Source organism: Gadus macrocephalus, chromosome 12 (assembly GCF_031168955.1).
Source record: "Gadus macrocephalus chromosome 12, ASM3116895v1".
Taxonomy (NCBI): domain Eukaryota; kingdom Metazoa; phylum Chordata; class Actinopteri; order Gadiformes; family Gadidae; genus Gadus; species Gadus macrocephalus.
In genome coordinates this window covers 27,259,563-27,276,531 of record NC_082393.1, presented here as the reverse complement: position 1 = coordinate 27,276,531, position 16,969 = coordinate 27,259,563, and the positions used below count along the sequence as shown (strand labels likewise).

Genomic DNA, 16,969 nt, shown 5'->3' with positions numbered 1-16,969 from the left:
ACCATCTTGAGTCTCTGCCACTTGGGGTCCAAGTGGAGACCATTCACCCAGATCTGCAGGGTACGCAATTCCAGAAGGCCTAGTGGGACCACCATGGATGCTGAGGTCAGCATACCTATCAGTCGCAGGAAGAGGCTGTATTCCAGCAACCTCCCCCGCCTGAAGCGCTGTAGCAGCTGCAAAATGGTAGCTACGCGCTTTGGAGAGAGGCAGGCTCGCATGGCCACCGAGTCGAGCACCAGCCCCAGATAGCTCACAACCCGACATGGTGTAAGGTTGCACTTGGTAAAGTTGACCATAAGGCCAAGCCGGTCCACATGGCTGAGGAGCATGGCTGTGTCCCTGACCGCCTGCTCCCGAGTTGGGGAAATTACCAACCAGTCGTCCAGGTATGGCAGTATCGCCATACCTGTGGCCTGTAATGGTGACAGGGCTGCTGCTACACACCGTGTAAATATACGCGGGGCCAGAGACAGCCCGAACGGAAGAACCCTGAACTGGTACACCTTGCCCAGAAAAACAAAGCGGAGGAACCGCCTGCGACGTTGGGTAATAGAGACGTGAAAGTAAGCGTCTTTCAGGTCTATTGATACGAACCAGTCCCCCTGAGCGATAGCCTGGAGGACGTCCGCAACATGCAGCATGTGGAAGGGAAGAACCTTGAGGGACTGATTCAGCCCTCTCAAGTCCAGAATGGGGCGAAACCCGCCATCCTTCTTCGGTACCAGAAAGTAGGTTGAGTAGAACCCATCGAGCTGTTCTTGTGGTTCTACTACTTCGATAGCACCCTTCCCAAGGAGGGTGGCTACTTCCTGTCTCAGGACCAGGGATCTGTCGGGATTGGTGACCACGGTAACCTTGATCCCGCTGAAAGTTGGGGGCCGGCGTCGGAATTGGAGCATGTCCCCGTTGGATAGTGTGGACACTATCCAAGGGTCTGTGGTCTGCTCTTGCCAGTAGCTCAGGTGCTGCTCAGAAAAGCGCCCGACGACTGGCCCTTGGACTTTAGTACCTACCTGAAGGGGGCGACGGTTGGGCGCCGAACCTCTTGGCACCTGAAATGCCACCCGCGACGCAGAGCTACGGCGCTGGTCAGCCCGTGCTGAGAAGTGCTGGCCCCTCAATTGTCCACCTGAACGTGGTTGAGAGCTATTGGCACGGGGTACCGCAGAGGCCACCGGCCTAGAATGAAGCCGAGGTGCACGCCGTAAGCTAGCAAACTGCTGGCTAGCCTGGCCAACCTGTACACACCTGGAGCGTACACCTGTACGCTCCAGGGCCTGAAGAGCAGCTGGCCCAAACGTCTGGCCTGGGACCACTGGAAGAGAACGGAGGGTCCGTCGACACACCTCCGACAGGGGTGACTGCGCCAGCCAAACCTGGCGGCGCGCCAACGTAACAGTTGACATTAACCTGCCTAGCTCCCTAGTCATGTACGCAAAAGTTTGCAGTGAAGCATCACTGAGGGTCTGTGCTAAAGGATCAGCACCTGACCCCTGTATAGTCTGAGACAGCGCCAGAACGATGTGAGAAAGCAAATTCCCAAGACGTCCCACACGGGCAGCAACTCCTGGTAAGGAGGTCATCTGTAATCCGGCACTGGGGCCGAGGGCAGCGCGCATCGGTTCTCAGAGCCTCGTCCGGGGAGACAACCAGGGACGCTATAGCAGGCTCAATCGGAGCCAACCGGTCCAAGCCATAAGAATCAGCATTGGCCCTAGTTGCCAGACCTCTGCCATCACTAGTGCGCTGGGAGAGAGCCCTTGAATCTGGCCAGCATCTATGAAGCTCTGCGATGTAGGGCTCAGAGGGGGGCAAAGAGAAAACGGAAGGTTGAGCGGCCTGTGGAAAAAAGGCGTTCACAGGTGCAGATGAAACAGGAGCTTCATCCAACCCCAGCCTTGCCAGGGCCATTCGCACGGCTGGTCTAACAGTGTCGCGGCCGGACACTGACCCTCTAGCCGAGCAGCCCCGAGACCCTTGAGAGAACGCCTGAGAGGCAAGGGACGCTTGCTCTTCCTCCTCTGCAAAGAGGCTACAGGACGCAGCTGTAAACAGCATGTCATCCTCTGTATAAGTGGGTTGCGCAGCCGCAGGGGCCGCGGCTGGTACCCCCTGAGCTGGTTGGAGGTTCTGTAGGAGGGCTTTAATCTGACCAAGACCCGAAGGGGGCAACCCTGGTCTGCCCTCCACCTCAGCCAACCTAGCTAGCCTCAGTGCATGAGGCATGAAACTACAGTTCATGCACACTGGTCATGGCCATCCTCCGCCTGCAGGGAGGCCATGAAGGCGACACACTATGGGCGCTTAGCATGTCGGCAAATTAATTGCAAGCAAATTAATCAGTAGGCTAGGCAATCGAGCTTTAGGCGAGAGCACCTGAGCAACGACGCGACACCCCGACAATAACAGTGACAGCAAGCTACAGGCGAGAGCACCCGAGCGACGCGACACCCCGACAATAACAGTGAAGGCAAGCCTTGGAAACCCAAGCAGCCCACTGGAGAGAAAATTAACCCAGGCTAGGCAATCGAGTTTTAGGCAGAGCACCCAAGCAACGACGCAACAGCCCGACAATAACAGTGACGGCGAGCTACAGGCGAGAGCACCAGAGCGACGCGACACTCCGACAATAACAGTGACGGCGAGCCTTGGAAACCCAAGCAGCCCACTGGGGAGACAATTAACACAGGCTAGGCAATCGAGTTATAGGCGAGAGCACCCAAGCAACGACACGACAGCCCGACAATAACAGTGACGGCGAGCTACGGGCGAGAGCACCCGAGCGACGCGACACTCCGACAATAACAGTGACGGCGAGCCTTGGAAACCCAAGCAGCCCACTGGAGAGCAAATTAACACAGGCTAGGCAATCGAGCTTTAGGCGAGAGCACCCGAGCAACGACGCGATGCGACACCCCGGCAACAACACAGTGACGGCGAGCCTTGGTAATCCAAGCAGCCCACCGGAGAGCAATCAGCGCAGGCTAGGCAATCAAGCTACAGGCGAGAGCACCCGAGCAATAATGCGCCCGACAATAGAGTGACGGCGCCAGGAAAATACAGTGACGGCTTTTGGAAACCCAAGCCACTCACTGGCGATTAATCAAAGAGCGCAACTGGCTGAATAAACGGCGGCGGCTTCGACCCCAAGCCGCGCACTGGCGCATACAAATGAGCAACCGGGCTTAGGCGAACGCACCCGAGAAACGGTGCGAGACCGAAAGAATAACACAGCGACTGAAAACCAGCCGCCAATTAATGCTCTAAGCAAATTAAAGCAAAGGGTAGAAAGGTGAAATCAGCTGCCGCGCTAGCCGACGGATAGTCGACTACGCGTAGCCTACACACTTTACTCACCCCTGCCGAAATCAAACAAATTGCAAGTCGCAGCCCTTGGTGGACGAAGTCAAATCGAGGCACCAACCCTTGGGTTACAAGGCTACTTGCGACAAGCTAATATGGTATCTCTTACAACAAACAATGTTTGTGTGTCCTGCTAGTACGCTACCGCGAGAAAATAGAAGGAACAGAACCTCGGGTGACTCCGGAATATATAGACTTTCTCGGGTCACCCAGGTGTCACAGGTGACTTTTTTGGTATAATTACTCGACCTGCGCATGCGCGAGATGGAACATCCAGTGCTAAAGCACCGCCTCTGGCGGTCAGTAGGAATGAAATAGAACTACGTTTTATACTTTTTTTTTTTTATAATCGGCCGATTAAATCGTAATTGTAATTTTTCTCTGAAAATAATCGGCATCGGCACTCAAAAATCAATATCGGTCGGGCCCTAGTCTCTAGTGTGTCTCTAATGTGTCTCTAGTGTGTGTCTCTAATGTGTCTCTATTGTGTCTCTAGTGTGTCTCTAGTGTGTGTCTCTAGTGTGTGTCTCTAATATGTCTCTAGTGTGTGTCTCTAGTGTGTGTCTCTAATGTGTCTCTAGTGTGTGTCTCTAGTGTGTGTCTCTAATGTGTCTCTAGTGTGTGTCTCTAGTGTGTGTCTCTAGTGTGTGTCTCTAATGTGTCTCTAGTGTGTGTCTCTAGTGTGTGTCTCTAATGTGTCTCTAGTGTGTGTCTCTAGTGTGTGTCTCTAATGTGTGTCTCTAGTGTGTGTCTCTAGTGTGTGTCTCTAGTGTGTGTCTAATGTGTGTCTCTAATGTGTCTCTAGTGTGTGTCTCTAGTGTGTGTCTCTAGTGTGTGTCTCTAATGTTTCTCTAGTGTGTCTCTAGTGTGTCTCTAATGTGTCTCTAGTGTGTCTCTAATGTGTCTCTAGTGTGTGTCTCTAGTGTGTGTCTCTAATGTGTCTCTAGTGTGTGTCTCTAGTGTGTGTCTCTAGTGTGTGTCTCTAATGTGTCTCTAGTGTGTGTCTCTAGTGTGTGTCTCTAGTGTGTGTCTCTAGTGTGTCTCTAGTGTGTGTCTCTAATGTGTCTCTAGTGTGTGTCTCTAGTGTGTGTCTCTAGTGTGTCTCTAGTGTGTGTCTCTAATGTGTCTCTAATGTGTCTCTAGTGTGTGTCTCTAGTGTGTGTCTCTAGTGTATGTCTCTAGTGTGTCTCTAATGTGTATCTCTAGTGTGTGTCTCTAGAGTGTCTCTAATGTGTCTCTAGTGTGTGTCTCTAATATGTGTCTCTAGTGTTTGTCTCTAGTGTGTGTCTCTAATGTGTCTCTAGTGTGTGTCTCTAGTGTGTCTCTAATGTGTGTCTCTAGTGTGTGTCTCTAGTGTGTGTCTCTAGAGTGTCTCTAATGTGTATCTCTAGTGTGTGTCTCTAGAGTGTCTCTAATGTGTCTCTAGTATGCTGGAGGTATTACTTTTATTCGCACCTCTTTTACTGTGTGTGCTGGACTTAACCTGCAGAATCCATGTGTGTGTGTGTGTGTGTGTGTGTGTGTGTGTGTGTGTGTGTGTGTGTGTGTGTGTGTGTGTGTGTGTGTGTGTGTGTGTGGGTATATATATATGTGTATGGACCTGGGTTTGTCTGGGGGGTCCTCTGTATTTACTTTTGTAAATAATACTATTAATAATAAATGTTCTTCCTGTCTGCAGATACGACATCTGCATCTACAAGAACAAGCCCTGTGGAACTCTAGGTAAGACACACACACACACACACACACACACACACACACACACACACACACACACACACACACACACACACACACACACACACACACGTAAGCATGGACACAAACACAGTCCCAGCAGTACATGATGCAGAGGGAAATGTCCCTGTGTTGGTACGGTCCAGAGGAGGGGACCCTGTGTTGGTACGGTCCAGGGGAAGTGTCCCTGTGTTGGTACGGTCCAGGGGAGGGGTCCCTGTGTTGGTACGGTCCAGGGGAGGGGTCCCTGTGTTGGTACGGTCCAGGGGAGGGGTGCGGTGGGGAGGCCACCCCCCTGTTTCCATGACTCCACCCTGTTTTCTCTGGGGGGGCCGGGCTATGGGCTCGGATTGTTTGAGGCCTTCATGATCTGATAAAGAAGGGTTGTGTTTTTGTAGCTTTCTTTCTCCCCCCACCATGTCGAATAGAAGACACTGGAAGGCACTAATTCACAGTTTGAATTTGTTATTTAGGTTTTCAGTTTGACCTCTTTCACCATATTGCCCGCATATGAAAGCGATGCCTGTATATGATGGTGTGTGTGTGTGTGTGTGTGTGTGTGTGTGTGTGTGTGTGTGTGTGTGTGTGTGTGTGTGTGTGTGTGTGTGTGTGTGTGTGTGTGTGTGTGTGTGTGTGTGTGTGTGTGTGTGTGTGTGTGTTAGGGCTGGCTGCAGTGGGAGGGATGTGTGAGCCTGAGAGGAGCTGCAGCATCAATGAGGACATCGGCCTGGCCACAGCCTTCACCATCGCCCATGAGATAGGACACACGTGAGTCCCACACCCAGAACACCCTAACCCTGACCCTAACCCTGACCTGACCCTGACCCTGACCCAACCCTGACCCTGACCCTGACCCAACCCTGACCCTGACCCAACCCTGACCCAACCCTGACCCTAACCCTGACCCTGACCCAACCCTGACCCAACCCTGACCCTGACCCAACCCTGACCCTAACCCTGACCCAACCCTGACCCTGACCCTGACCCAACCCTGACCCTAACCCTGACCCTAACCCTGACCCAACCCTGACCCTGACCCAACCCTGACCCTGACCCTGACCCTGACCCAACCCTGACCCTGACCCTAACCCTGACCCTGACCCAACCCTGACCCTGACCCAACCCTGACCCTGACCCTGACCCAACCCTGACCCTGACCCTGACCCTGACCCAACCCTGACCCTGACCCTGACCCTAACCCTGACCCAACCCTGACCCTGACCCTAACCCTGACCCTGACCCAACCCTGACCCTGACCCAACCCTGACCCTGACCCTAACCCTGACCCTGACCCAACCCTGACCCTGACCCAACCCTGACCCTGACCCTGACCCAACCCTGACCCTGACCCTGACCCAACCCTGACCCTGACCCTAACCCTGACCCTGACCCAACCCTGACCCTGACCCAACCCTGACCCTGACCCTGACCCAACCCTGACCCTGACCCTGACCCAACCCTGACCCTGACCCAACCCTGACCCTGACCCAACCCTGACCCTGACCCAACCCTGACCCTGACCCAACCCTGACCCTGACCCAACCCTGACCCTGACCCAACCCTGACCCTGACCCAACCCTGACCCTGACCCTGACCCAACCCTGACCCTGACCCAACCCTGACCCAACCCTGACCCTAACCCTGACCCTGACCCAACCCTGACCCTGACCCAACCCTGACCCTGACCCAACCCTGACCCTAACCCTGACCCTGACCCTGACCCTGACCCTAACCCTGACCCTGACCCTGACCCTGACCCTAACCCTAGGCCGTCACTCAGAAGGCAGCAGACTCCCGTCCACCAGCCGCCCCTCTGTGCTCCTGTGGTCTCTGGACATTAGTTAACAAGTACTGGATGTATCGGCCTTAATCCCCAACACACTGTGATCATAAACCAACCCTGATAAGAAAAACGCTTTATTGCTCGTTTCCTAACACCACATCCTTGGAATTAGTAACCGTATACGTACCATAGATTTATACAGTAATTAAAACAATGAGACAGTGTGACTCCCATTCCTACCGTTGTGTCCCATGGTGAGAGCGCCTGCTGGGGGGCATCTTGTCGGGGGGTTTGACCGACTGTGTGTCCTGTGTACGATCCTGACGCCATGTGGCGTTGCTCCTACCTTGCTCCAGGTTCGGGATGAACCACGACGGCGTCGGGAACGCCTGCGGCTCCCGCAGCCAGGAGACGGCCAAGCTGATGGCCGCCCACATCACCATGAAGACCAACCCCTTCGTCTGGTCCGCCTGCAGCCGCGACTACATCACCAACTTCCTGGAGTGAGTCGGCCAATCGCTGTGTCAGCACGAGCCCTCGAAATGTGAACTGAGCTTTGTCAAAATCTGCCTTTCTTGTGTTACTCACATGTGTACACAACAGTTTGTGTAACCCACCTGTTACACAACGGTTTGTGTAACCCACCTGTTACACAACGGTTTGTGTAACCCACACGTTACTGTGGTGAACATGCTGCCCTGTCAGGCAGACAGTGTTACTGTGGTGAACATGCTGCCCTGTCAGGCAGACAGTGTTACTGTGGTGAACATGCTGCTCTGTCAGGCAGACAGTGTTACTGTGGTGAACATGCTGACCTGTCAGGCAGACAGTGTTACTGGGGTGAACATGCTGCCCTGTCAGGCAGACAGTGTTACTGGGGTGAACATGCTGCCCTGTCGTGCAGACAGTGTTACTGTGGTGAACATGCTGACCTGTCGTGCAGACAGTGTTACTGTGGTGAACATGCTGACCTGTCGTGCAGACAGTGTTACTGGGGTGAACATGCTGCCCTGTCAGGCAGACAGTGTTACTGGGGTGAACATGCTGCCCTGTCAGGCAGACAGTGTTACTGTGGTGAACATGCTGCCCTGTCGTGCAGACAGTGTTACTGTGGTGAACATGCTGCCCTGTCAGGCAGACAGTGTTACTGTGGTGAACATGCTGACCTGTCGTGCAGACAGTGTTACTGTGGTGAACATGCTGACCTGTCGTGCAGACAGTGTTACTGGGGTGAACATGCTGCCCTGTCAGGCAGACAGTGTTACTGTGGTGAACATGCTGACCTGTCGTGCAGACAGTGTTACTGTGGTGAACATGCTGCCCTGTCAGGCAGACAGTGTTACTGTGGTGAACATGCTGACCTGTCGTGCAGACAGTGTTACTGTGGTGAACATGCTGCTCTGTGTCCTCTAGGGATGGGCAAAATGATTCTTTTCCGGGAACTAGTTCTTTCAGTTCTGTTCACTATGACGATTCGTTTGTTTGATTCGTTCGTTTTGATTAGTTTGTTACGTCAGATTACGTCATTTGACGGCCCTGAGCATAATTTAAGCAATGTCTAGGCTCTACCCCCGTGAAAATCGACAAGATACACTATATAGTATAACCAAACGTCCCAACAATATTTATACCACTTGCTTACTCTCTATATGTCATTCATGGTTTTATATTTATAATTATTTTTTGGACTTTACATTTAATTCTTCATTATTCAGGCATTACAGAACTTTCATGGTCATAAATAAAAAATACGAACTGCAGTTTAATTTCTTTGTTTGTTCTTGAATTGACGTAGAATGGAGCAAAGACTCCTGGGATTGGGAAATGCGTTTATCCAATAAACAGATGGAGGGCAAGTCTATTTTGTAGGGGGATATATGAGTGGCCCCACGTCGAATGGTATGACCCAAGATACGTCAGACAGAGAAAGCGCGCAAATTCGACGGTACAACCTTGTCATTTGTTTACCCAGGTGCCATGGAAACACCATTGCTACCTCTCATTGGCTGAATCTTTGAGAACGTTGTAGACTCAATCAATATAAGTCGCGGGGAGACGAAGCTCTGTTCGTTTGCATATTTTATTTACGTGACCATATTTTTGTTTTATGTTTAAAAAAAAAAGAATCAAAGAACCAGTTCTTCTTGTTTTGGGGAACCAGTTCTTGTCGTTCACGTTCGGGATTGGTTCGTTGTGAACGAATCGGTGGCGACCGACTCATCCCTAGTGTCCTCTGTGTCCCCCTCAGCTCCGGGATGGGCCTGTGTCTGAACAACCTGCCGCCCAAACAGGAGTTTGTGTACCCCACCACGGCGCCGGGCCAGGCCTACGATGCAGACGAGCAGTGCCGCTTCCAGTACGGCGTCAAGTCGCGGCAGTGTAAATACGGGGTCAGGAAACCTGCAGTCGCTCTGAGTACCATCAGCCCCCCCATAGTGGGGGGACACCGCGGGGTTGGGGTTGTGTGGGTGGACACCGTGGGGTTGGGGTTGGGGTTGTGTGGGGGGACACCGTGGGGTTGGGGTTGTGTGGGGGACACCGTGGGGTTGGGGTTGTGTGGGGGGACACCGTGGGGTTGGGGTTGTGTGGGTGGACACCGTGGGGTTGGGGTTGGGGTTGTGTGGGTGGACACCGTGGGGTTGGGGTTGTGTGGGGGGACACCGTGGGGTTGGGGTTGGGGTTGTGTGGGGGGGCACCGTGGGGTTGGGGTTGGGGTTGTGTGGGGGGGCACCGTGGGGTTGGGGTTGGGGTTGTGTGGGGGGACACCGTGGGGTTGGGGTTGGGGTTGTGTGGGGGGGCACCGTGGGGTTGGGGTTGGGGTTGTGTGGGGGGACACCGTGGGGTTGGGGTTGGGGTTGTGTGGGGGGGCACCGTGGGGTTGGGGTTGGGGTTGGGTGGGGGGACACCGCGGGGTTGGGGTTGGGGTTGTGTGGGGGGACACCGTGGGGTTGGGGTTGTGTGGGGGGACACCGCGGGGTTGGGGTTGTGTGGGGGGACACCGTGGGGTTGGGGTTGGGTGGGGGGACACCGTGGGGTTGGGGTTGAGGCTGAGAGGCTGACTAAGACAATGTAGGGGTCTGAAGGTTATCAGCAGCCTGTTGAATGTAACGGTGGACTGGGACCAGTGTTCTCCAGGACGCTGTGGGACTGGTAGCCTGTTGATTGTAACGGTGGACTGGGACCAGTGTTCTCCAGGACGCTGTGGGACTGGTAGCCTGTTGAATGTAACGGTGGACTGGGACCAGTGTTCTCCAGGACGCTGTGGGACTGGTAGCCTGTTGAATGTAACGGTGGACTGGGACCAGTGTTCTCCAGGACGCTGTGGGACTGGTAGCCTGTTGAATGTAACGGTGGACTGGGACCAGTGTTCTCCAGGACGCTGTGGGACTGGTAGCCTGTTGAATGTAACGGTGGACTGGGACCAGTGTTCTCCAGGACGCTGTGGGACTGGTAGCCTGTTGAATGTAACGGTGGACTGGGACCAGTGTTCTCCAGGACGCAGTGGGACTGGTAGCCTGTTGAATGTAACGGTGGACTGGGACCAGTGTTCTCCAGGACGCTGTGGGACTGGTAGCCTGTTGAATGTAACGGTGGACTGGGACCAGTGTTCTCCAGGACGCTGTGGGACTGGTAGCCTGTTGAATGTAACGGTGGACTGGGACCAGTGTTCTCCAGGACGCTGTGGGACTGGTAGCCTGTTGAATGTAACGGTGGACTGGGACCAGTGTTCTCCAGGACGCTGTGGGACTGGTAGCCTGTTGAATGTAACGGTGGACTGGGACCAGTGTTCTCCAGGACGCTGTGGGACTGGTAGCCTGTTGAATGTAACGGTGGACTGGGACCAGTGTTCTCCAGGACGCTGTGGGACTGGTAGCCTGTTGAATGTAACGGTGGACTGGGACCAGTGTTCTCCAGGACGCTGTGGGACTGGTAGCCTGTTGAATGTAACGGTGGACTGGGACCAGTGTTCTCCAGGACGCTGTGGGACTGGTAGCCTGTTGAATGTAACGGTGGACTGGGACCAGTGTTCTCCAGGACGCTGTGGGACTGGTAGCCTGTTGAATGTAACGGTGCGCTGGGACCAGTGTTCTCCAGGACGCTGTGGGACTGGTAGCCTGTTGAATGTAACGGTGCGCTGGGACCAGTGTTCTCCAGGACGCTGTGGGACTGGTAGCCTGTTGAATGTAACGGTGGACTGGGACCAGTGTTCTCCAGGACGCTGTGGGACTGGTAGCCTGTTGAATGTAACGGTGGACTGGGACCAGTGTTCTCCAGGACGCTGTGGGACTGGTAGCCTGTTGAATGTAACGGTGGACTGGGACCAGTGTTCTCCAGGACGCTGTGGGACTGGTAGCCTGTTGAATGTAACGGTGGACTGGGACCAGTGTTCTCCAGGACGCTGTGGGACTGGTAGCCTGTTGAATGTAACGGTGGACTGGGACCAGTGTTCTCCAGGACGCTGTGGGACTGGTAGCCTGTTGAATGTAACGGTGGACTGGGACCAGTGTTCTCCAGGACGCTGTGGGACTGGTAGCCTGTTGAATGTAACGGTGGACTGGGACCAGTGTTCTCCAGGACGCTGTGGGACTGGTAGCCTGGCTGCTGCAGGGTCTGGGTGGAGAGAGATGAGTGGATGAGTTGGTGGTCCCCCCCCAGCAACTCATCCAACATTTCTTGTTGGGATATTATACATTATTATAGATATTATATATTATTATAGATATTATATATTATTATAGATATTATATGTTATTATAGATATTATATATTATTATAGATATATTATATATATTATATATTATTATAGATATTATATATTATTATAGATATTATATGTTATTATAGATATTATATATTATTATAGATATTATATATTATTATAGATATTATATGTTATTATAGATATTATATATTATTATAGATATTATATATATTATATATTATTATAGATATTATATGTTATTATAGATATTATATATTATTATAGATATTATATGTTATTATAGATATTATATATTATTATAGATATTATATATTATTATAGATATTATATGTTATTATAGATATTATATATATTATTATAGATATTATATGTTATTATAGATATTATATATATTATTATAGATATTATATATTATTATAGATATTATATGTTATTATAGATATTATATATATTATTATAGATATTATATGTTATTATAGATATTATATATTATTATAGATATTATATATTATTATCGATATTATATATTATTATAGATATTATATATTATTATAGATATTATATATTATTATAGATATTATATGTTATTATAGATATTATATATTATTATAGATATTATATATTATTATAGATATTATATATTATTATAGATATTATATGTTATTATAGATATTATATGTTATTATAGATATTATATATTATTATAGATATTATATGTTATTATAGATATTATATATTATTATAGATATTATATGTTATTATAGATATTATATATTATTATAGATATTATATGTTATTATAGATATTATATATTATTATAGATATTATATATTAGTCAAGAGAAGGACTGACCAGACCCTTCCTGTGCTGATTAGAAACATGTGTGTTGTTGAGCTCTTGGTTGTGAGGGTGAGGGTTACTGGGTGAGGGTGAGGGTGAGGGTGAGGGTTACTGGGTGAGGGTGAGGGTGAGGGTGAGGGTTACAGGGTGAGGGTGAGGGTTACTGGGTGAGGGTGAGGGTGAGGGTTACTGGGTGAGGGTGAGGGTTACTGGGTGAGGGTTACTGGGTGAGGGTGAGGGTTACTGGGTGAGGGTGAGGGTGAGGGTGAGGGTTACTGGGTGAGGGTGAGGGTGAGGGTTACTGGGTGAGGGTGAGGGTGAGGGTTACTGGGTGAGGGTGAGGGTTACTGGGTGAGGGTGAGGGTTACTGGGTGAGGGTGAGGGTTACTGGATGAGGGTGAGGGTGAGGGTTACTGGGTGAGGGTGAGGGTTACTGGGTGAGGGTGAGGGTTACTGGGTGAGGGTGAGGGTGAGGGTGAGGGTTACTGGGTGAGGGTTACTGGGTGAGGGTTACTGGGTGAGGGTTACTGGGTGAGGGTGAGGGTTACTGGGTGAGGGTGAGGGTGAGGGTTACTGGGTGAGGGTGAGGGTTACTGGGTGAGGGTTACTGGGTGAGGGTGAGGGTTACTGGGTGAGGGTGAGGGTGAGGGTGAGGGTTACTGGGTGAGGGTTACTGGGTGAGGGTGAGGGTTACTGGGTGAGGTTAGGTCAGGGTTAGAGATGGGTTAGGTTAGGGTTAGAGATGGGGTTATGGTTTGGTTAGGGTTAGGTTAGGTCAGGGTTAGAGATGGGTTAGGTTAGGGTTAGAGATGGGGTTATGGTTTGGTTAGGGTTAGGTTAGGTCAGGGTTAGAGATGGGTTAGGTTAGGGTTAGAGATGGGGTTATGGTTTGGTTAGGGTTAGGTTAGGTCAGGGTTAGAGATGGGTTAGGTTAGGGTTAGAGATGGGGTTATGGTTTGGTTAGGGTTAGGTTAGGTCAGGGTTAGAGATGGGTTAGGTTAGGGTTAGAGATGGGGTTATGGTTTGGTTAGGGTTAGGTTAGGTCAGGGTTAGAGATGGGTTAGGTTAGGGTTAGAGATGGGGTTATGGTTTGGTTAGGGTTAGGTTAGGTTAGGGTTAGAGATGGGTTAGGTTAGGGTTAGAGATGGGGTTATGGTTTGGTTAGGGTTAGGGTTAGGTTAGGGTTAGAGATGGGTTAGGTTAGGGTTAGAGATGGGGTTATGGTTTGGTTAGGGTTAGGTTAGGTCAGGGTTAGAGATGGGTTAGGTTAGGGTTAGAGATGGGGTTATGGTTTGGTTAGGGTTAGGTTAGGTCAGGGTTAGAGATGGGTTAGGTTAGGGTTAGAGATGGGGTTATGGTTTGGTTAGGGTTAGGTTAGGTCAGGGTTAGAGATGGGTTAGGTTAGGGTTAGAGATGGGGTTATGGTTTGGTTAGGGTTAGGTTAGGTCAGGGTTAGAGATGGGTTAGGTTAGGGTTAGAGATGGGGTTATGGTTTGGTTAGGGTTAGGTTAGGTCAGGGTTAGAGATGGGTTAGGTTAGGGTTAGAGATGGGGTTATGGTTTGGTTAGGGTTAGGTTAGGTCAGGGTTAGAGATGGGTTAGGTTAGGGTTAGAGATGGGGTTATGGTTTGGTTAGGGTTAGGTTAGGTCAGGGTTAGAGATGGGTTAGGTTAGGGTTAGAGATGGGGTTATGGTTTGGTTAGGGTTAGGTTAGGTCAGGGTTAGAGATGGGTTAGGTTAGGGTTAGAGATGGGGTTATGGTTTGGTTAGGGTTAGGGTTAGGTTAGGTCAGGGTTAGAGATGGGTTAGGTCAGGGTTAGAGATGGGGTTATGGTTTGGTTAGGGTTAGGTTAGGTCAGGGTTAGAGATGGGTTAGGTTAGGGTTAGAGATGGGGTTATGGTTTGGTTAGGGTTAGGGTTAGGTTAGGGTTAGAGATGGGTTAGGTTAGGGTTAGAGATGGGGTTATGGTTTGGTTAGGGTTAGAGATGGGTTAGGTTAGGGTTAGAGATGGGGTTATGGTTTGGTTAGGGTTAGGGTTAGGGTTAGGGTTAGAGATGGGGTTATGGTTTGGTTAGGGTTAGGGTTAGGTTAGGGTTAGAGATGGGGTTATGGTTTGGTTAGGGTTAGGGTTAGGTTAGGGTTAGAGATGGGGTTATGGTTTGGTTAGGGTTAGGGTTAGGTTAGGGTTAGGGTTAGGGTTAGGTTAGGGTTAGAGATGGGGTTATGGTTTGGTTAGGGTTAGGGTTAGGTTAGGGTGCCTTTGCCCCCCCCTCTATGTATTGGCTCTTTCATCCCTTAGATAATGAGGAGCGGCATGCTCCATAACGACGCAGCACCCATAACCTTTATCCAGCTGCTCGTTAAACAGTCAGACCACCCAGAATAGATCATTTGTTTATCAGCTAACCACCACTAAAGGTTCCATCCTCCATCCAGCTGACCAGCTCGTGGAGTTGAATGATTCCTGAACCTATGATGTTGTGTGGGGATGGAGTCCCTACAGACCTTCTCTGTCACTATATTATTTTGCTATATTGGACAGACAACTCCAAGGGGGCCAAGGAAGCATCTGGAGCTGGGCACTGCTTTACAGACTCATTACCATTGATAGGACGGGTCGGAACACCCGTATGGGAGAGCCATTGAGAGGGCCCTCAAACACTCCCAGCTACAAGGGGCGGGGGGGGGGGGGGGGAAGAGAGAGAGAGAGAGAGAGAGAGAGAGAGAGAGAGAGAGAGAGAGAGAGAGAGAGAGAGAGAGAGAGAGAGAGAGAGAGAGAGAGAGAGAGAGAGAGAGAGAGAGAGAGAGAGAGAGAGAGAGAGAGAGCTGTGCATTAACGGTTGAGATTAGTTCTTAGTGTTTACTGTTCCGCTGCTCTCTGCCTCCCTCCGTCCTCCAGGAGGTGTGCAGCGAGTTGTGGTGCATGAGCAAGAGCAGCCGCTGCATCACCAGCAGCATCCCGGCGGCCGAGGGGACCATCTGCCAGACCAACACCATCGAGAAAGGGGTAACAGCGCTGCAGCCACGTGTGGCCTTGTGTGTGCATGGGACGGCTTTCGTGCTTGTGTGTTTGTGTCTCTACTTTTTGTTAGTATTTGTGTGTTTTTTTCCCTTGCGTGTGCCTATATCATTTTCCATCAGTAATCCATATGTTGATGTTGTTGTGTTTGTACGGGCAGGATGTATCGATATGCCCATAGCTAGAGTGCATGTATGTGTATGTGGTTGACGGCTGTGTGCTCCAGTGGTGCTAATGGAGGCTGTGCTCCAGTGGTGCTAACGGAGGCTGTGCTCCAGTGGTGCTAACGGAGGCTGTGCTCCAGTGGTGCTAACGGAGGCTGTGCTCCAGTGGTGCTAACGGAGGCTGTGCTCCAGTGGTGCTAACGGAGGCTGTGCTCCAGTGGTGCTAACGGAGGCTGTGCTCCAGTGGTGCTAATGGAGGCTGTGCTCCAGTGGTGCTAACGGAGGCTGTGGTGCTAACGGAGGCTGTGCTCCAGTGGTGCTAACGGAGGCTGTGCTCCAGTGGTGCTAACGGAGGCTGTGCTCCAGTGGTGCTAATGGAGGCTGTGCTCCAGTGGTGCTAACGGAGGCTGTGCTCCAGTGGTGCTAACGGAGGCTGTGCTCCAGTGGTGCTAACGGAGGCTGTGCTCCAGTGGTGCTAACGGAGGCTGTGCTCCAGTGGTGCTAACGGAGGCTGTGCTCCAGTGGTGCTAACGGAGGCTGTGCTCCAGTGGTGCTAATGGAGGCTGTGCTCCAGTGGTGCTAACGGAGGCTGTGGTGCTAACGGAGGCTGTGCTCCAGTGGTGCTAACGGAGGCTGTGCTCCAGTGGTGCTAACGGAGGCTGTGCTCCAGTGGTGCTAATGGAGGCTGTGCTCCAGTGGTGCTAACGGAGGCTGTGCTCCAGTGGTGCTAACAGAGGCTGTGCTCCAGTGGTGCTAACGGAGGCTGTGCTCCAGTGGTGCTAATGGAGGCTGTGCTCCAGTGGTGCTAACGGAGGCTGTGCTCCAGTGGTGCTAACGGAGGCTGTGCTCCAGTGGTGCTAACGGAGGCTGTGTGTTCCAGTGGTGCTAACGGAGGCTGTGCTCCAGTGGTGCTAACGGAGGCTGTGCTCCAGTGGTGCTAACGGAGGCTGTGTGTTCCAGTGGTGCTAACGGAGGCTGTGTGTTCCAGTGGTGCTATAAGCGGATGTGCGTGGCCTACGGAACGCGTCCTGAAGGTGTCGACGGGGGCTGGGGTCTTTGGTCCCCGTGGGAGGAGTGCAGCCGGACCTGTGGGGGAGGCGTGTCCTCCTCGATCCGACACTGTGACAGCCCCAGGTAAACCCCTCCCCCTAACCCCCTGACTCCGCCCCCACACTGCGCTCAGGTTGTCCCTGTCGTTTGTCTGCGTGTTTCAGAAGGAGGCTGCGGTGTGTTGGTCCCATTCCCAGCCGCTCCGGACGGAGACCAGCGTCTGAATAGATAGTTATTAGGAAAACTCAAACTCCCCATTGGGCAGTGAAATAAAAACGATTTGTATT

The 16,969-nt window shown here is 51.4% G+C and overlaps 1 protein-coding gene across 1 annotated transcript in view; it reads left to right on the top strand.

Moving 5' to 3' along the window:
• Positions 1–4,766: 4,766 nt before the first annotated feature.
• Positions 4,767–16,969, top strand: part of adamts10 (ADAM metallopeptidase with thrombospondin type 1 motif, 10) — a 15,817-nt gene continuing 3,614 nt past the window's right edge. Inside the window, exons 1-6 of the mRNA XM_060066321.1 lie at positions 4,767–5,088; positions 5,766–5,871; positions 7,243–7,389; positions 9,135–9,276; positions 15,349–15,456; positions 16,621–16,766. Of these exons, the coding sequence (XP_059922304.1) occupies positions 5,786–5,871; positions 7,243–7,389; positions 9,135–9,276; positions 15,349–15,456; positions 16,621–16,766 (629 nt within the window). The 5' untranslated portion in view covers positions 4,767–5,088; positions 5,766–5,785. The remainder of the gene's footprint in view (positions 5,089–5,765; positions 5,872–7,242; positions 7,390–9,134; positions 9,277–15,348; positions 15,457–16,620; positions 16,767–16,969) is intronic.